Source organism: Xyrauchen texanus, chromosome 17, assembly GCF_025860055.1.
Source record: "Xyrauchen texanus isolate HMW12.3.18 chromosome 17, RBS_HiC_50CHRs, whole genome shotgun sequence".
In the NCBI taxonomy this organism is placed as follows: Eukaryota; Metazoa; Chordata; class Actinopteri; order Cypriniformes; family Catostomidae; genus Xyrauchen; species Xyrauchen texanus.
In genome coordinates this window covers 22,120,280-22,141,304 of record NC_068292.1, presented here as the reverse complement: position 1 = coordinate 22,141,304, position 21,025 = coordinate 22,120,280, and the positions used below count along the sequence as shown (strand labels likewise).

Below are 21,025 nucleotides of genomic sequence, written 5' to 3'. Positions count from 1 at the left end.
CGCGATGACTCACGAGCTTCAACGAACCTTTTTTATTTTTTTTTATTGCTTGAATGAAAATACAAAAAAGCCACAGTAAACATACAACTTAATACATAACGTCAAATCTAAATAGCAGCACAAACAAAAAATACACATAATAAACAGAGGTAAATGACCTAGGGATAACAACAATAATAATACAAAATAACTAAATAGATCAATAAAAAAGACCAAGCTTCAACGAACCTAACCTAGGGACTGTTCAAATAACTTAAGTCGTTAGTTATTTCTTGATAAGACCAAATAACAATTCAGTAATCTGAAACTGCTGAAGCAGTGGTCAAAACGCTCTAGGACGTTGGAAAGTACCGGATAGTTCAATGCGTTAAAAGGAGCGTGACGTTGACGTGACATCACAGTTCATGTCCAATGCTCCTCTGATAGCGTTTCAACAGAGTGCAATGCCACAGCGACAGGTGAAGAAACCCAACCGTCAGGGAAACCTCCAAGTCATTTACAGGATATCCCGCCGACAGCCAGACGCCTCGGTGAAATTTTGGAGGACTAAAATCGGTTTATACGATTTATAAAGCGAGTTTTGACCCCACGTTATTCTGTGAACTCAAAAGGGACGCGCGCGTAAACCTGAAGTTTTTGTACTCGCCGAATCGATCAAGGGAACCAGAGCTTGCTCGTAGCAGTTTTATCTCAAGTGATTGTCAGTGGACTGTTTCGGTTGATTTATCGCGATCCTAAGCTGACTGAGTTAACAAACGGACAACAGACAAATTGTTGAAGGCAAGACGGACTGTCCACCTTTCTCCTCGAAGAACATGTCAAGACTGTGTAGCGCACTCTTTCTCCTATTTGTTCAAGGTAAGAGCGTATCGAAGTCAACCTCAAAATAAATCACTAGTTGTTGCGGGTCTCTTTCAGTTTCTTTCTAATAGATTCCGCGCTGGCACAACTCGATACCATGACCGAAATATCCTTGTATACAGACTTATTTGTTTAATGGCATGTGCTCATTTAACCTGCCGATATCCGGTGACCGTATTCTTCTTCGCATTTTAAGTGGGGAAGTGTGTGATAGTATGGAAATAACTTTGGCGGTTTGATCCTTCATCTCTTTTTTCCTCCTGTAGATTGTAGCTACGTATGAGTTTGGTTTCGATAAACGCCATGTTTTCCTAGGTGTGGCCTTGAAGTGTGTTTTCCTCTTAGGTGTTTGCAGGTGTGTTTGTTTGCGAAACTTACATAGGCGTCCTTCAATGCCCTCTCTCCCCTCCCTGATACATTTCTCTCTAGTCTTGACGTCCCTTTGCGTCTTTTCATCCCCCACTCTTTCACATCATATCCTATTATTTCCAGATGAATGGACATGAATGAATGTAAATGAATCCATTACGCTACATAAGAAACAGCGTGTTTCCGACATTGTAGGTTGTAGTTTGGTATATTGTTTCAATATTTTTTTTAAGATGAACAAATCACTCTTTTCAGGCTGTTTGGTTTTTCTTTAGCATTTTAATCAACAAATCAATTTCAATAACACTAGATTATTGATTTGCCAGAATATCACAAGCGCTGTGTTCAGCTGGCTTTCGTCACGGGGCGTATTGTTTCGTCATAAAAATTCACTCCACGCTTCGCTTTACCAGATATATATATCGTTCAGCAGCTCCTCGTCGTAGATTCAAGTCTCATTTGCAGAATGGCTCTTGGTTGTCCTTTTTAATAATTCATTGGCTGTATCACGGTTCGCAGGTGCATTACACCTGACAGAGCGCGTACTGGGCTTGTGTAGGCGTCAGGAATAAACAGGTCCTTGAGTGTCCAACCGAGCGCATGTAATATTGCTAAACAGATCTTTATTCAGTTTATTTATTCAATGGTATTTTGAATGTAGCCAAATTATCAGCCATTTGTTATTTTTGAAATGGATCTGACATGCTTCAAAGTTTTGTGACGTGATGGATAGCAGCAGCAATTGCTTGCTACGTCACAATTTATTAACGCTATCTGTGTATTCGTTGAATACAACTAACGCTCAGTCGACAACATTTATGGCATAAAATCTTCTTAAGTGGTCTCGTGTGTATGTATATGTATATGTATGTGTGTATGTATATGTGTATGTATATATATGTGTATGTGTATATATATATGTGCTTATAGTAAGTCACTTATAATGTGCGGGGCCAGTGCATAAACATTCAAATGCACCCTGCTTTAAAAGTATAGTCACAGGACCTAAACATGATGAGTGTTGACATGATTTTAGTGTGTTTAGTAAAATCAAGCATTTCTAGGCGTTTTGTAACTACCAGATTGCAATTTACCAGATTACCAGTGTTACATTGTCATGACAATGAAGTTGTTATATCGTATTTAACTTTACACATTTAATGTTAGTAAGCGATTTTTATCACACCAATCTTGTTGACATGTAAAATGTGTATATCTTATTGCTATACCTTTGAAACGGTGTGCATTTTAATCTATGTGAACTGGTCCCATCCACTTCCATCGTAAGTTTTTGTGGTAATAAACATTATGCCACAAATGCTGGAACTTTTAACTTATTCATGTACTGGACCACTTCTGCCTTGGCCCATTTCACAGTACATCAGCTGCACTTCAGGGGGAAAACTAGAATAACGAAACAAAGGATTTGTTTTATTTATGAATTGAGCAGTGGAAAGAAAAGACCATGATTGCTTCACTTAACAGAACAGTATAAACAGGCACCTTCCTCTTTGCATCCATTCAGTGTCCTGGGAGCTTTTGCCTTTATACACAGCAGTTGTGGAATATTTTAGGGGTCAAAGCATTCTCTTATTGACACCTGCTGACTCTCTTTACTGTGTGTTGGCTGCAAAAAAATCAGACCAACCTCAAACACATCAGGATTGTTTTTAACTAAAGAGAAAGGATGCAAGTTTAAGCTAGTTTTATGGTCATATGATAAAACTTATGCATGTTTTGTTTCACAATGGCTCCAGACAGAAATGTATTCTGAGAAAAGATCTGCACAATAACAGTTACTGATTGTGTAATAATACCCTACTAGTGTACACGGGTCAAAAAATGCTTTAGCCCGTTGCCATGGAGATGCAGTGTTTTCATTGAAAGCGGGGGTAAGGGGGTCCTACGGTAGCGGCGGCTATGGCTGAAAGCATGCAAGTGGTGCATGTTTGAGTTTGAATGAGAGCGATAGAGAGAGAGGAGGGGGTTAGAAAATGTTAGGCTGCTATGATGATGGAGGCGGAGGCCTGACTGACCTTATTCTAAACTGTGTGAGCACTGCAGTTACCAACACACATTGACAAGCGCACATGCAGTGATTGCGGCAGTGTTTGCTCAAATGCATATGGAGCTGGGTTAAACGGTGAAGAAGTGGTGAGTAAACAGGTGGGAGTGTCTTGCCTTCTGAGCCAGTCTCTCAGCTGGCTGAGTTGCATTGTCCATGGCTTCCACATCTCCACACACACACACCAAGTAACATGCAAACAAATGTTGCATTCTTATCCTGAGCTTATTATCAGTGAATGAATCTGAAGCTTTTCTAAACACAGCCTCCATTCTCCCATCTTCTCTCAGTTTCCCTCCCTCTCTTTCAATGTCCCTTGACGACCCTCGTTGTCCTTATCTGCTTGCTTTTGTTTGAGACAGGATTGTCTTTGGTGTATTCAAATCCCCCACCCACCCCACCTCACCCGACCTCAAGGCCACGCAGTTTATTAGCGTCTGAGCTGAAGAAAGAACAAGGGAGGAGGTGGAGCAGGAGAGAGGAGGAATACAAAACAGTGGAATTAAAGCATTGATTAAAAAGCAATACAGAATATTGTGTAGCTCTGTGAAAATCATACATGTTATCAGTCAGTATATGTGTGGTCTTTTTTTATATATATATATATATATATATATATATATATATATATGAGCCCCTCCTATACATACAGCCATATTTTAAATTAAACTGGTAAAGAATGAACAACCCCACAGTATTATAAATCTACATATCAGAGTTTACACATAAGACAGATCCAACACATTGCATCCTTAAATGGTCTGCACTTATATGGCGCCTATTTAACCGTAGCAGTATTCAAATCGCTTTACACTGCGTCTCATTCACCCATTCACACACCAATGATGGCAGAGCTGCTATGCAAGGCATGCATGCTAGCCTGCCATTGGGAGCAATTTGGGGTTCAGTGTCTTGCCCAAGGACTCTTCGGTATGTGAGTCTTGTGGGCTGGGAATCGAACCACCAACCCTGCGATTAGTGGACAACCCGCTGTACCACCTGAGCCACGAGAGGCTATAGAACCTACTATAATCAATAAAGTTGTCAACCATGGAAGTGTAAAAAGTTAAAGGATCTCTTGTTTTACTTTGTGCTGGTACTACTACTGCCAACATCAACACAAATAATAGTTTTAGAAAGTTTAGATCGACGCGCCCGGTGTAGACAGCCTCAAGCCGTCGTGTCAACGGATGTGCCTGGTGTAGACAACAAGGTTTCAGCACCATAAACTATCAAACAGTCATGACATTTGAAATATTCATGAATGGAAATGCTGATCGGGTCCAATAGTGTTTTTAACTGCCCATCCTTCAATGACAATTCCTTTGCAAAGCTTGAATCGTTTTGTGACTGGTTCACAAGCAATCCACACTGAAATACACTGAAGATACCTTCAGATGATGCACATTGATAGTCCAAAGCACAATGAAGATGCACATATTCAGTTTTCAGTATCATCCTGTACTGAGGTGCACGTAATTTAATTGTTGGTGTTTAAATTAGGGCTGTCAATCGATTCAAATTAATTACATGGTGTCCCGATTAATTAATCGCATATACAAATATTTTCTGAGAAAACCCCTCATATCTCAATATATAATGATTATACATATTTATATCAATATATAATTATTAGGGCGGTCGATTTTAACGCGTTAATTCAGTGCGATTAATTTGACAAAAAAGAACACGTTAAAAAAATAACGCAATTAATCGCACCATAATAAGGAAAATTCCTGAGAAATGCAAGCTTTATATATATATTCAGATAATTAAAATGCTTTACATTCCTGTGGCAGAAGAGTTAATCATTGATAAGACAATACAAAAAGCAGCTTTAGAATTCAATGTATTGTTTACTTCCATATTATTGATCATAAGTCAATCATTGGCATACAGTTCACAGCAATCCATTTCACAAGTGAATTTGTCAATCAGTTCGACAGTCAGACATGCTTGTGTAGCGTCTCTGGTGTGATGCGTCATAAACATAAAATGTTTTGGTCACTGTGTCAAGTTAAATATAGTTTAATACTCAATCTTTAAACACATCTTGAGATCCCTTAGATTGCATTTGCGCTCCAAGTCTTTTCTTCACTGTATAAACTGTGCATTGCTCATACAGCTGAAATTTTACTTACTGCCCTCTGGAGTAAACAGGTGGTACTACAAGCTTTCATTTCTCAGAAATCTTCCTGATACGTCCGTGGGCATGCAATTAATTGCGGAACATTTTTTAACATGTTTGTTTTTGTAAAATTTATCATACTGAATTAACACGTTAAATCGACAGCCCTAGTTTAAATACACCAACAATTAAAAATAGCACAGATGGCCAAAAGAACAGTATGTTGAGTAGTTTGTGCACACAACAAGTGGTAGCAGCTGAATATAACTGAACGTGCCTTTTTAAAAGCAATGCCAGATACATGACAACAGTCAAAGATGTCTGTGTAGTCCATGCTTGTATACAAAAATAATTCAACATAGTCCAGATGGGTCCCATTTTGTGTTTAGGAATAGTTAGACCACGCTAGGCCACACTGTTTGCCCTTTCTGTCTCTCTCTCTGTGTTTTTGAACTGAGTCCCAGAGCCAGTGGTGGGGGCCATGGGTGCATTTAAAGTAGCCATTGATGTTATTGCTCTAGAGGCAGCCATGAATGCATGAGTACCCCTAGTGACGTAGAGAAGTCGCGGAAGTGGAGAATGTGGCGTTTTGGCAACTTGGTTTCAATAAATGCTTTTACTGCATTGGGATTATGCTTTCAGTTCTGAAATTTACAGTAGGTTTTATAGTAGGAAAAACTACTAAGTAAAAAATATCAAGGAAAATTTGATTCTACATGACATAACTCCTTTAAAATCTAGTGATTTTGAGATTATTTGCATTTGCTGATAACCAAGACATAACTTGGCCAGCTAACTGAAGATTCCAAGTGTCAGTTCCTAAGTCTACCAACACCAACCTGTTCTAATAGACTTGTTACTATACTTGCATTTTTGTGAAATGGTTTTTATGTGTCTCTTGTTATGTATCGTGGCAGTTTCCTGGTGAAATAAACCATAGAGACTAGGGCTGCTCGATTATGGCAAAAATAATAAAATTATTATTAAGATCATGATTATTTAACAGGATTACTCATTGACTATGGAAGCGTATGGTAGTCAAATAATGAAAGCCTCCATCGCCGGCATTTACAGCAGGGGTACTCTCACTTCTGTGGAATATCTACTTTTTGATCATGTTATTGCAGCGAGTTCTACCAAGTACAATAAAGGCTATATATTATCACAATATCAAAATGTCAAATTGTGAAATTTGATGATTCTCAATACCAGCTTGAAAACCACAACAAATAATAACATTTAACTAATATGTTAATTATGAAAGAATGGTTTCACTGTCTTTTTTTTCTCCCCATTTCTCACCTATTTGGAATGCCCAATTCCCAGTGCGCTCTAAATCCTCTCGGTGGCGTAGTGACGCTCCTCAATTCGGGCGGCGGATGTAACATAAAACTACTAATGGTCTTTACTGTGTGATTATAATACATTAATATTTGTAAAGCTTCTTAAGTTACCCAGTCAAGAGCAGTGACTTTTTTCTCTCCGCTGTTTACCTTCAAATTATTTTTCAAATATAGTCTGTTGTTTTTCCGTTATTGACATTTTATGATATCTGTATTTTTGTAATTGAATTCTTGCCATGAAAATAGCTTTGATTGCTGACATGGCATTAAACAAAACATACTACTACTACTACTACTATTGACATTTTAATCAGTCTGCTTGTTCGTTCAGGCAAGTAAAATTATTTTTCACTTGCCCCTTTAAAAAACCACTTGTCCCGGACAAGTGTTAATGTCAAGCCCTGATTAAATATTGTATTCAACATTCTCAGATAAAATTTTTTTGTTCTGCAGTATAGCCCCTAAAAGTACATTTATGTTGTTTTATAGGAGTTTTAGATATTTTTTTTGGAAAACAAACCAAAAAAAGACATCAAAAACATATTTTGTTTCAGTGTATAATGAGCTAAGACTGAACTCTCTCCTTTTATGTTCACTTCGATCCTTCTTTAACTCACAAATTATCTTCTTAATAGAGCTGCGTATGGCCGATTTTCTTCATAAGATACACATAGTGAATGTGACCCATATATTGTGAGTCACTACGTTGCAAGCCATCACGTTATAATCTAGTTGCAGCAAACATGGACGAGTCATGAGTGTCCCGTGCCAGAGTGTGCAGCAGCAGGGAGAAGATTCAGTCTCTTCCCTGGTAACTTCATGCAACTCATAGACGCAGTGCTGACCGCACAGAGATATGCCAGTTTCGGAGTTTATTTTCATAACCCGCTTCCTTATTATTTGAACTTTAATAATGATGCTTTAAAGATATAACGCCGGAGTGTTACATTGTGAAATGGAATGTGGCACAATAATAGTTATATCTCTTATCTCCTTTTCATTATTTTTGGAAGCCAAAATTGTAATTGAAAATAAAATTCGATTTATTGCTCAGCCCTAATAGAGACAGAACAAAAAATAATTATGGAAGTGAGCATTCCTATGCCTTACTCCCTCCGAAGGGCTGAACCCTTGAAGTGGGAACTCTGAAGGGAGCAGGGCACTCGCATCTCATGTGTGGCCATATGGAACACCCTTGATGAAGGGAGTAATGAAAGACATTCGTCACTTCCACTTTATCTTCGCCTGCAACGTTACCATGACAACACAGTGCAGCTGTTCTAACAAGAAGAATCTCTAATTTATTGCTGTTAATTTGTTATTGCAAATAAATATAATTAATGTAATAGTTTTTTTTTCTAACATTACCTTTTGTGTCTTGTATAAAATTGCATACTGTTTCTGTTGTATGAGGATGAATGTAAACTGTGGAGGAGGAGAAGTGTCTGTTATAAAAGGGCTATAGCGTTTGCCCGAGCGTTTGAACATGTAATATGTTCTGATCAACAACCTTGCTTTAAAATATAACTCAGGGTCATGTGATCATGAATGGTAAAATTTCTTCCTCAATGTGACCATTGCATGTACCCGTCGCTTACGGTCTTGTGGAATGGCCCTTCGTGGAGGGCTTGAGTTATCCACTTTCGTTTGGAACACAAGGGCGTTTGGAATTTGCCCCATGAGTAAATGGCTGCTTATCAGTTCATAAACGCTTACTTTTCGCCCTGTTCCACACATAATGCTAATGACATCTAGACACTTTTACTAAAGTGCTTGTCTTAAAGGTAATACATTTTAATGTTTATTTTATATAACCAACTTAATTTACAAGCTTGTTCAAATGCAATCCAATTGTGTTGTAACTCGACTGATAGTATTGCACTTACGATGCAAAGGATTGGGGTCCAGTCTAGATGAGCGAGTCGAGATGTTAGCCGAAAGTGTCATAAGGCGTGTCATTTTTTTAGTAATTGCATTTTTCGTCTCATATTTGCTTTTATAATACTATGTTAGGTTTGGGTTTAAAGTTTAGGGTAGGGAGGTATAGTTTGTTAATTTAAAACTCGATAATGCATTAACCTTAACCTTGTCTGTTTGGTTGAACATTTAACTTGTAAGGAAGCATGTTATCATTTTGCAAAAAAGGTAGTCACATGCAATTTTCACGAGATATGGCTGACACACACCCTTGTCTTTTGGATAATGCGCAATTTCTGATTTCAGATATTTTTTTAAAAATTGCTGTAAATATTGTGTACAAAAATATGTAATTTCAGTGTATGGGCATACATCTGTATTGTCTTAATTAAATTGTAATATTGCCTATATCACATATACCATATATTGACATTACATCATGCAACCTGCTTTCTAGTTTTAGCTGTTAAAAGACACATATTGTTTGACAACAAGTCCAGAGTCTGATAAAAGGCTTTTTGGGAGCTTTTGGCTGTGTATGCGGAGAGCCGCCAGTGATTTTGGATCTGTCATTCAGGTTGGTTTTAAAGATAAGGGCAGGTTGGATGAGTGTAGGGGGAACCAAAGCTTTTAACACTTGTCGCAGAACTGTGTTTGACATGCAGCTCTGGGAATGCACTCCGCTCAAATCAATGACTGACCTTGTAATTAACATCAACCTGCACTTCTGCTGTATAGACACAGGAGGGTTTCCCACCAACTCTCAAACGATATCCACTGCAATGAAAAAAGTTTCATCTAACTTATAAGTCTGAGAAAGAGTAGTGACAGGTGAAATATGATAGAAGTAACTTGGTTTGTGGTCAGGGCCATTTTTGGAATTGCTTTTACTCTTTTTATTCATTAGAAAATGGAACTAAAATGAATCTCGACTGGTCCTCAGAGCACTTAGAGGACATGGCTCTTTCAAGTATCTCTCTCTTTCTGCCTACCTCACTCTATTCTTGTCACATTCTTTCTATTTCTCTGCTCTCTGCACTCACTGGTTCAGCAGATGTCAGATCGCAGAATGCTTTTACAGTTTTAGAGATTCATGGGGTTGACATGTCCAGTTAATTGGTCCTCATATTTTAGTCTTTTGGCTGGTGATGGTAAGACAACCAACCAGTGTGTCTCTGATGCGAGGGTGAGAAGTGAAACAAAAGTGCCATGGAAGAAAAAAATGGCCTTCTCCTCTTGCTGTGGTTTACCGTAAACTTCAACAGTGCTTGTGGTGAAGCTGTTCCCTATTTAAAGAAAGTTCACCCAAAAATTTTATTTAGTAATCCTCTTATCATTGCAAACCAGTATGAATTGATATTATCCAAAAAACATAGTGAATTTTAAAGAATTAACTGGAAACTTTTTGCATATAGGCTAATGAAAATGGATGTGGACTGATGCTGTGAAGTGTCAAAATGCAAAGAAAACAAATCCTCAAAGTATTATAAAAGTGGTCAATACAACTTGAGTGTATAGTGCAAGTCTTTTAAATAAATACAATAGCTTTGTGTGAAGAACAGACCAACATTTAAGTTATTATCTTGGAAGAAAACATTTCATAATGGTGTGGAATGACAGGAAGGTTAAGTAGCCTGAATTTTTGATCATGTGAACTATATCTAAGATTTGTGAAATAAAGACAATTTTAGGAGATATGCACAAACGGAAGGCAGCATGTCTCGCACCACAAATTAACTTTTGTGGGACACATTTTGTGTTGGGCCGTATCGGATCACGCTCTTCTTCTGAGGAAAATTCACAGCGTGTCTTCCAAAAACAATAATGAGCTCAAACGAGAAAGACTGTACCTCTCGTTCATTTCATACGGATTACACAATCAGAGATTATATGTTTTCAATTTAAATTTGTTCATTTCAAAGTAGACAATTCAAGCTTTCTATAGACATGTTTCTCATGTCTGCGAAGGAAGTGTACGCTGAGTTTTGGTTCATTTTCCTGACGTGCTCCAGACAGACGTTCATGGAGACTGGGGGGGGTTCGCTGTCCTTTTCTGCATAACGCGCCGTATCGCGGCCCATTCGGCCTGTTTTGCGGCCGACACACCGGCACGTTCTCCCAATGGCCAGTCTGCTCCTAATCGGCCCCAAAGTGTGTTGTCCCACCGGGAAAATGCCCAGTATGCCAGATTACCAGTCCAGCCCTGGCTGTGACAAAGAATGTCAAAGAGGTGGAGGGGCAGGGGCTTGTGTGGTCTTGCAGAATTACAACTTAAATGCAGATGTTGGGCACATGTTTAATTGAGAATTGATGCCAAGGGCAAATTTAAATAAAAACAAGAATATACATTAAAAAATTTAAGAAATTACTTGCAAAATAGGCACTTATCTTGTGAAAGAGGGTGCTTGAGCACCACTTGGGGTCTGTCTGTGCACGTTACTACCTGCCTGAGTTTCATCGAAAGTCGGAGGCGGCTGCCTCATAATTCTCTATGCAGGAAAAACCATGCCTTTAACAGTGGTCCAAGGGTGGGAAATATCCACATAATTATCTCTGAATTTGGGAAAACAACATTGTCAATTTTACAATGAATATATATATATATATATAAAAATTTCCTCAATTTTTTTTTTGTCCCTCTTAATGAGACCTTTATTGGTTTTTAAACACCCAGATAAAGGTGATGCATAACATTTTTAATACCAAGATTTAAGGTTTATATTAAAGTGTCCAGAAAAGTATGGCCTATATTGTATAGGTTCTGTGAAATGTCAAAATTTGAGCACTTTTTGCTTTAATTCAAATAGGTCTTTTGGTGTGACAAATGTGTTTTAAAAGTAAAATACTTAATGTAGCTGAAAAAAATAGCTAAACAGTTAAAAGTACTATTAGGTAGAGTTTAGCATGTCACAGTGCAGGACATGTTAACTATTTAATGTCAATATCCCATAAATCAGATGATTTAGTTACTAAAAGAGATCCTTTTTTTAAGTGATATGTGCATGTGCGTTCCAAGAGGTTCACAGAGGGAGGGAAGTGGGTGAGTGCAAGTGATTTTGATTACTGAAGAGGATTTTAAAAGCACACTTGTGCTGTCTCATGCATTTAACATGCTGGTGGTTTCAGGGACTACACTTTTTGCTGTTGCCAGTGCCACAGATTCACACAGCCGAGTGATGAGAGACATGGTTGTGTGAAAGGATGTGCTCGGCTGTGGATGTGGTGCCTCCTAATAAATGCACAAGGATGACTTGAAATCCCCAGTAGAGAGTTGGATTATAGTATGACTAATGCTAAAAGGGTCTCTGTCGAGCAGTACCATGCTCCATTTTATTATTTAATACTAGGGATGGGGTGGTATGGTTATCTCATCATTTGGCTCAATACATGATATGAGGTCCATGATTTGATATTGTAACACTTAAATTACAAAGTATAGCAGAAAACAGTGTTTATTTTTTTTAGATTTTATATTTTTTGCGCAAAATGCACATTATAATTTATCATCAAAATAAAGTTATTTTAATACAAAATATAAATGCTCAAAGTTTAAATGTTAAGAGTTTCTCAAATACATTTCATTATGAGAATTGACCACAAACAAACAAGCCTTTAAAAAAAGTGGGCTTCATTCAGTTTTATCAGGTGCAGAACAAGCAATAGATTTGAGAACAACCTGTCCTGAAAAATATTTGAAACTGTATATAATTTGTTTGTCTTGATTATTATAATCACATTTGAACTTTTTTAAAATATAAAAATTCTTCTATCAATTAATATTATATCTTGAAATCATATATATATATATATATATATATATATATATATATATATGAGGTGTATGAAATGATGTGTAAAAGTTACAAGTAATAACATTAAGTTTACATTAATTTGTATAATGGTACTGTCACTTTAAGAGTTTAGCGTTCATCTCACAGACTCGCGCAGCTGTTGCGGTTCATTTATTAATGAGAGAGAAGTCTTGTTTTTTTTTTAGCATATCAGTGCTATTTGTGATTAAAATTAATTTCTTTTTACTTTTTTAAATGACTTTGAAGAACAGAGAGGATATTAATGGACACATTATTCAATTAAAATGAAGTGCGGGGTTTCATCTTTGTATACATATTACTTAGAAGAAATGGTCTGTTTTAATCTCAGGCACTTTTCAACAAAAGGCATATTTCGAGGTATTCCAGTAAGCAGTTCAAGGACCTTTTATGAACCCTGTAAACGGTGTAGAAAAAAGCACTATGGGGGAAAATCGAGCAATAGAGGCTGATGTATGACGAGTCATTTCATTTATGATCACATGGACCGAAAACAATGTTTCATATTTTGAAATATCGAGTTTTGCCTTGATACGGTTCACAATTTTTTTTGGTTTGCGATGTATCGAAATTCGAAATCAAAATTGGAGTTTTGTGGCATGTAGTCTATAGCTATGAAGCAATCTATATGCTAGGGTACTTCTAAAAGTTGACAACTAACCTTTAGCAGATATTTAAGCAATATCACACGATTGAGAGTGCTGTTGTTCAGTTTATCAGCATTTTATACAACAGTTCAACTGAAAATAATATGATATAACTTGTGTTTTGGGCAGAAATTGTCCAGATAGTTCATGCATTTCTTCCCTGCCAGTGAAAATCAAGCACAACTTTGCTCTCTTTGCTGCTCTTTCTTGTAAGTTAGTGGTGTTTTTTTGTAAAATTGTGCATTTTTCTTTTCTTTTTTTTTTTTTAACAGATCAAAAATAAGACACTCAAATATGCAATCTCCCAAAATGGTCACAGAACAAATCAGTGAATTCAATCAATAAGAAATCAATAGTTTCAATGGGAAATACATCAACACAGAAAAGTGCATTCATCAAGCCATTTCATGGGGACTTTAATTATACCATTATGCTACACGTTATGCTCCATGGGAGGGAACATTAAAAATGGTGTCTGCGATGTGAAGTATGTGTGTGTTTTATGTACTCAGTTTGTGATCCGTGACCTTCAGACGCCCAATCACCATTCACAAGTCATGCAGTCACAAGCCTTAAAAGTGGAGGTGATCTTTGTCATATTAGCCTTAGTTTCTCCCTCTTTTTTTTTTTTAATGAAGTGCCTGCAATAATATGTAGAAGATTGCCCTTCCTTTGCCCCCTCTTTTCTCACTGTCCTCTGGAGCCTGCTATAGCCAGAGGCAGACATGGAAGCTAGGCTTTGCTCTATTGATCCTGTATCGATCAGCAAGGCCAGCGATGCCCTTGTGAGTCGACACAGCTTATTGAAGACATTAAGCCCCTGCCCTGTCGGATTGACGTCTCTAAATTAAAGTCCCTAGCATCCAGAGGATGTCTGATCTAATGCCTTGTTTCCTTTTTTATTTACTTTTTCTTATATCCTCACTACCACACATCATACTACTTTTTTTTCCACTTTCACATCCTTTTCACACTCTTAATCCTTGTGCTCTTCTGTGGTTAGTGATGGCATTAGCACCTGTCTCTCATCGTTTCCCCTCTCCTTTGCTCCCCTCTCCTCCTTTTCCTCAGTGCCATGCTCCTGGTCCACAGAAGGTCATGCCAGTCCCACGATCCCACTTGCTTGATGGCATGATTGAGGCTGGGCTGGATACGAGCCAGACAGAAATGGCCTTGTTTTTTGCAGCCACATTCCAGACAGCTATAGTAATTCATCAACAGTCATCGCCAGCAAAATTATCTCATTACAAGATTCCTGTTAGTGCGAGTGGCAAAGCACTCCTTGGAGAGCGCTAATGTCATTAGTTTTCCCAGTGTAGTGAGCTGTCAGGAAAAAACGGCAGTGACCTTCAAAATAATTTTGCATGTCTCCATTCGGTGAATGCAAGTGTGTGCTCTCTGTAGTGTTTATAAGGTCAGTTTATTTGAAGAAATACTTTAAAATAACCAAGAATGAGATTTTGACTCAACAAAATAAAAATAAACTCTCAGTCTCTTGAGAAATATATCCCAAAGAGAACTGGAACTTTTCTAGGGGACTGTTTGAGAGAGAAATTTTGACCTTGTTTTAGCATGCATGCACACCGTGCAATCCAAACGTGTGAGGCCAAATTTTAGGATTGGAAAATTAAGCATATTGCCTATTTTGTATAAAAAGTCAGATGCTCTTTGGAACTTTCTTAAATAATGCTGGATAACATGGATCATCAGGTTTTGTGCAAACTTATGGAGTCCATGCCAGTTTGAATGCATGCTGTCATTATAGCAAAAAACAATGAATAGGCACATACCAATTATTAAGGAAATAAGGCACTTCGGGCACTTTTTGCTCTTTACACTAGCTAGTTTATTTAATTTGTCTACTAACAATGTCCATCGGTTTATGAAAATGAATTACAGGAGATTGATGCCATTTTTGTAAAAAAAGAATAAATAAAAAATTCTGAAAGTCATGAAAATTCTGACCATCTTTTCTAAAACATCTTGAATTCTGTATTGTATTTAATAGAGTTCCGTGGCAGAAATGGCAGTGAAATAAATTCAATTTTTTTTTTTTATAAAACGGCAGACTACTTTGTCCCGCTAAGGGTAAATGCATAGCTAACATTTTATGTATCATAAATACTCTTAATTAAACAATATTTTACACTTTGTAGGAAGTGATGCCCAATAAATATTCTGCTCACATATTATATTTAAATTTTATAGTTTATTATTAATGTCTGCGTTCTGGATAAAGATAAAACTGCACAATCTGAACAGCACACACAGTAAAGGGCATGATAAAAAGTCTCCAAGTCAGTTTTAATGTGACCTTCACAGATTTCATTTTAATAAATATCAACCCGTGGAATATGAAATTGCCATGAAAGTTGAGACAAGGAAGTTGAAGAAACCTAAAATTCTTGTTTATTTTTAAATTCAGCTTTTTACTCGAATAATTATGTAGAATAATTAGGCATTTTAAATACAAGCATTTTCACTAGTGGTCTTAACCTATACTTAACGTTTTTGCTGGGTAAGATTGCCTAACAATCTTCTTTGTTTATCTCTAAGCAGGTTGTTGAGCTTTGTCCTGAACTCTGCTCTTCATTGTGTTCCTTGAGGCTTCCCGCTGTCATGTTTTTGGACTCATTCTTATGCTCCTGTCAGCCATTTAACAAGCGAGTGCAGTCCATCCTCCCACCAGTCCCCCTCTTCCTCTTTATCCCTCGTTTCTCACTTCTACCATCTTGAGGATTCGCTCCACTTAACGAGTCTATCTTACTGCTGAGATGTTGCGTCTCTCACTCTCCCGTGGCCTTCTTTCCCCATCTCTCTCTCTCTCTCTCTCTCTCTCTCTCTCTGCTCTCTGTCTCTGTCTCTGACTCTGACTCATTCCTTTAGTCAGGTCTTGGTTTCTTTCTCCTCATCCCTCTACCTCAGCTTTGTTGTTCCATTGTTTCTGTTGTGTTTAGTGGACATTGGCTGGATGTTGTTTAATCCAATTTGCTATTCAAAACCAGGATGGTTGATTCTTCTACACGAAGTCATTGTGGGTTTGCGGCGACTCTGAGGCTTTGCTGTGTTTGCATTTATTGCTGTGACAGAGGAACCCAGGCATGATTTAAAATCATATAAAATCATTCTTTCACAATAAAACCAGTCTCTTTCTCTTTATTTTTTTACCTCTAGCCATTGGGCCTGACCTCACTTTACTTCTTCCGGTAGTCATTCTGGCCGATCGCTCTTTCTTTTCTTGTTGCATTACATGGTTCATGAACATTAACTCGCATGAACAGGACATGAGTCGATGAAACAGCACTTTATTATTGAAAGAGGTAGGAAAAATATACACGTGAAGAAAGCAGAGAAAATAATTTTGTGATTCCGATAACGGTCAAAATACTTGTAAGAACCAGCGAGAATTTGGTGACACCTGTAACACAATAACAATTATTTTTACGCTACGCTAGAATAACTTCATGCTCAGTGATGCATCACATAAGAATGTACATACACAATACACACCAGTACAGTTCAGCTGATGATTATTTTTAATGGAATATGATAATGAACAGACAATATGGCCAAATGATTATCTTGCTTATTTCAGGCTACTTATCAAATATATAAATAAATGGACCTGAACTATTGATTTGACTTGAAATAATTTTTGTATGTGGAAAGAAAGAGACCGTGGAATTATTTGGGAGATATAAAACTAGCACACTGTACAAGATTGGTTGCCTTTTGACCGCAAAATGAAGCAAGTGACAAATCATAATTACTTTTTCCAGAGAGCCAGATAATAAAATGCATTAGTTGTATTGTTTGTACTGTGTTCCTCTCTAAATTTGACACAATTATTCGTTAACATACAATGAGTGCCACACTCAGCTCAGTTCCTCACTGATAATTTAAGGGAATATGAAATGGTGACCATGAAAGAACAGGTGACCCATTGTGTTTGTCTTCTAGAAACACACTGCTTCTGTGTGTGTGCGAGACTAAAGAAAGCCCCTCATTGTTTTCTCAGCCATATCCGTTCAAACAGGTAAGTGATATGGCACAGTTTGAGGCTCCGCCCTTCTCTTCCTCTGCTCTCTAGAGGACTGAACTAAAAAGAGGAGAATGAAGAGGACAGAAAATGTTGCCGTTGCCCTTTTAAGGGATGAATGGATAGTCTTCACCCTCTCTCTCCCATTTATGGCTCCCTGTGAAGCAAAGGGAAACTAAATCTTTGGCTGTGTGTAAAACCAAAAGCAAGCGCTGCCTTGCCTCACTGTCCAGTCAGAAGCATTTGTGTATTGAGGCACCTCCTAAAAAAATTGGTTTCAGTCTGACTTCAAAGGCTTTGACGTCATGTCTAATGATCTAGAACAAATTCAGCTGAGCTTTAGAGATAACAAAGCAAATATTTAGTGTGTAAAATGTGAATGACTAGAAATAGTCATAAGTTCATAAATTTTTTCAGTACACCATTTTTGTACTTTCCACCAACTGTCAGGATTGTGGGATATAATAGGCAGTGAAGGATATATCTATGACTGTGTTTCCATCCACAAATGTTTATGCACATTTTGGTATATCACATAAAAACTGCTGGATGGAAACACCAAGATGCAAAAGAATTCTAGAATATGTACATAAAAAACATAGATGCTGGATATATTTTTTTATTTGATAAGAAGAAATGCATAAACTATGATGGAAGCACATTTATCCAACAACTCCTATTGAATTGATTAGGAAAACAAGAGGCATATCTAAAAAGTAATTTGTTTGAATCATTTGTGAATAACTTGACTAACCAGCACAAGTTTCTGAGTTTCAGAGCAAATAAGTCATTTGTTTATTGACACTTCTGAAAAAAAATATGCATTATAGATCCTCATGGTAAATTCATTAGGATTGAGGAACGAACATAGCACTCCCAGAACTGTGTAATGCGCTGTTGCTCCATGAAATGATACAATGTACTTTACAGTGTTTTGTCTGCGTGTTCTAAACCTGCGTGTTTTATTAACAAAAGAGTCACCGTAGCCACAGTTCTGAAAGTGGTGATTTTGGTCTTTTGAACATGGTATGGAAAATCCGCTTTATTCAAACATTGTTTTTGCAATTATTTTTCAATTCACAACTTGGATGGAAACATAGTATATGGAATTGCAGTATTCTGCCCTAAAATGAGAGCTCCACTTGACATGATTTTGTTAGAGAAATCGCATTTGCCCCAAAAAGACTTAATTGTAATTTTAACAGATTCATCTTTTTCACAGTAACATCTGGGTGATAACACCCTGAGTGACTTTAAATGATTGAACAGCTGGACACCAAGAACCATCTCAGATAAAGGGATACGTGACCTTAGTTATCATTCGGTCGGATATTTGTTTAAACAATTGGTATCACCACACCATTTGGGTGCTCACACCTGGAACAACATTGTGCAACCAGACCGTGAGATTGTGCTCTTCATGATATTAAAGAATGACAATCTCATTTATATGATGGCGGCATGTTATTTTACAAACTAGTTAAAAGTTTAGGTTTTAGAATGCTCATGGTTCAGTCTGAATCCACTGAATCCAAGGTGCTACATGTACATTGTCACTGCTACGCTGGAATAAAGACATAAGCATCTTCATCTCAAGATCGACGCCTTTTGCTCTGGGTTTTATTTTTGTTGCTTTCACAATTACAACCCCATGGAAGCATCTTTGTCCATGCCCACACTGATCTGTTTTTTTATTTTCTTTAAAACTCCATTTTCAGTTTTCGGACTTATGGTTTTCAAAGTATTTGGTAATAGAGATGATTTTTGAAAATGTCCGTCTGCCCCATCTGCTTCATAGGGTAAGCCACGAGCGCTGGGTGCATGAAGTGTCCACACTCGTTTATTTCGGTCTTCACATCTGGGTACTCCTAGTACTTTCCATATCACTACTTCAGTTTTTGGTGCAGAACACATAAACATAGCTAAATTAGCACTGTAGACTTTATTGTAGGCTTACTAGTGACTAGGGGTAAGGCAATAATGTGGTTTTGAAGACAGAGTTTTTATATTCTGGTTCAATAATGGTAGTTTGTTACGAACAATGCTCTGTGAAATCTTCCGTAGTGTACCTTTTTGAAGCTCCTTTTTGCCTTCCTAACCCTGTAAACTGCCTGCAAAGCCACTCTTTTTCTGCTTCGAGCTTGGTAAGTGAACACAGGCCTAAAATCTGTTTAGTGTGTATATCATGTGTATGAATAGAATAGACTAACATATGTGTTTGTTGTATGTTTGGGAGCGATTCTTCTGTGTTATTCTCTGCCGTAACTCTGTGAGTCCTCTGGGCAACAAAGACCTTTAAGAGAATGAAAGAGGAAAAAAGCCTTAGGCAGAGCAGAGTGCGAGGAATGTAAAAACATTGCTATGTGATTTGCACTGGAGCATTTTGATTTGGCAGATGGGGCTAAAATGGACAGAAATCTCCATTCAGCCTTGTATTTATCTCTCTGGAAGGCTAACACTGAAAAGATGTATCTGATATTTTAGTAGACTATTAATAAGCTGTAGTGCTTGTGACCACCCTCCTTTACCTCCTGGTCATCCCTCCCACCTGCTGTTATGCCTCTTTCCTGATCATCTATACTTGTACCCTAGTCCCACGCCCCCCCCATGTCTTCCTTCCTCCCTTTACCTAAATATCCTGTTCTTTCCCTCTGCCAGTCACTTTGTGTGGGGGAGGTCTATTGGTCTCAGGATGTAGTGTTCTAGTTTTTCCTCTCCTAGGCTCCTTCGCTACTTCTGTGTTTATTTATTTAGATGCAGAGGGAAAGGGGATGAATAGATGTGTGGATGGAAGGGGATGGATGATAGAGGGTAAGGAGAGGTGTCAGAGAGAGAGAGAGGGAGATTGATATTTTAACATTCAGGGGAAGTGAAGCTGACAAACATGCAGCTCTCACACGGAGTGGCTGTGCAGACTGTTTTCAGATGGATTTCAAGCATTATGAAATGGATTTGTTCAAACAACCTTTTTGTGACATTCTGATATTCTTGTCTCACCTTTGTGTTTTGTGTGATTTTTTTTTTTATTTTATTTAATGTCATTCCTAAAGAGTCAAAAAGAGCAGATGAAAAAAATCTCCCTTGCTTTAACATTCCACTTTTCACAGATCCCCTCTTTTCTCGCTTTCCTCCTCCCATTCAGTATTTGCTTAGATGTGAACCCGGTCTGTGAAACTAAAATCTTTCTGCATTGAGAATCAACCTGTCAGCGCTCAACAGTACCTTAAAAATTCACAGTTGTTTCTTGATTAAGACATTTTGAAAATATTTTCTTTCTTAAATGGATTGTTATCGTCATGTTGTTCCAAACCTATATAATATTTTTTATATAATATTTATAGAGCGCTCTGGAGCAGGTTTTCATCAAGGATGTCTCTGTACATTGCTGCATTCATCTTTCCCTCAATCCTGACTAGTCTCCCAGTTCCTGCAGCTGTAAAACATCCCCACAGCATGATGCTGCCACCACCATGCTTCACTGTAGGGATGGTATTGGCCAGGTGATGAGCAGTGCCTTGTTTCCTCCAGACATGATGCTTGCCATTCAGGCCAATGAGTTCAATCTTTGCTTCATCAGACCAGAGAATTGTGTTTCTCATGACTAAGGCCCTTCTCCCCCGATCGCTCAGTTTGGCCGGGCGGCCAGCTCTAGGACGAGTCATGGTGGTTCCAAACTTCTTCCATTTACAGATGATGGAGGACACTGTGCTCATTGGGACCTTCAATGCTGCAGAAATGTTTCTGTACACTGTACCAGATCTGTGCCTTTATACAATCCTGTCTCGAGGGTCTACAGACAACTCCTTGGACTTCATGGCTTGGTTTG

General features: G+C 37.8%; 1 protein-coding gene across 4 annotated transcripts in view; it reads left to right on the top strand.

Moving 5' to 3' along the window:
- Nucleotides 1-420: 420 nt before the first annotated feature.
- LOC127657842 (nectin-2-like) overlaps nucleotides 421-21,025 on the top strand; it is a 93,131-nt gene continuing 72,526 nt past the window's right edge. For all 4 annotated transcript variants that reach the window (XM_052146779.1, XM_052146778.1, XM_052146781.1 and 1 more), the window contains exon 1: nucleotides 421-858. In XM_052146779.1, the coding sequence (XP_052002739.1) occupies nucleotides 816-858 (43 nt within the window). In that variant the 5' untranslated portion in view covers nucleotides 421-815. The remainder of the gene's footprint in view (nucleotides 859-21,025) is intronic.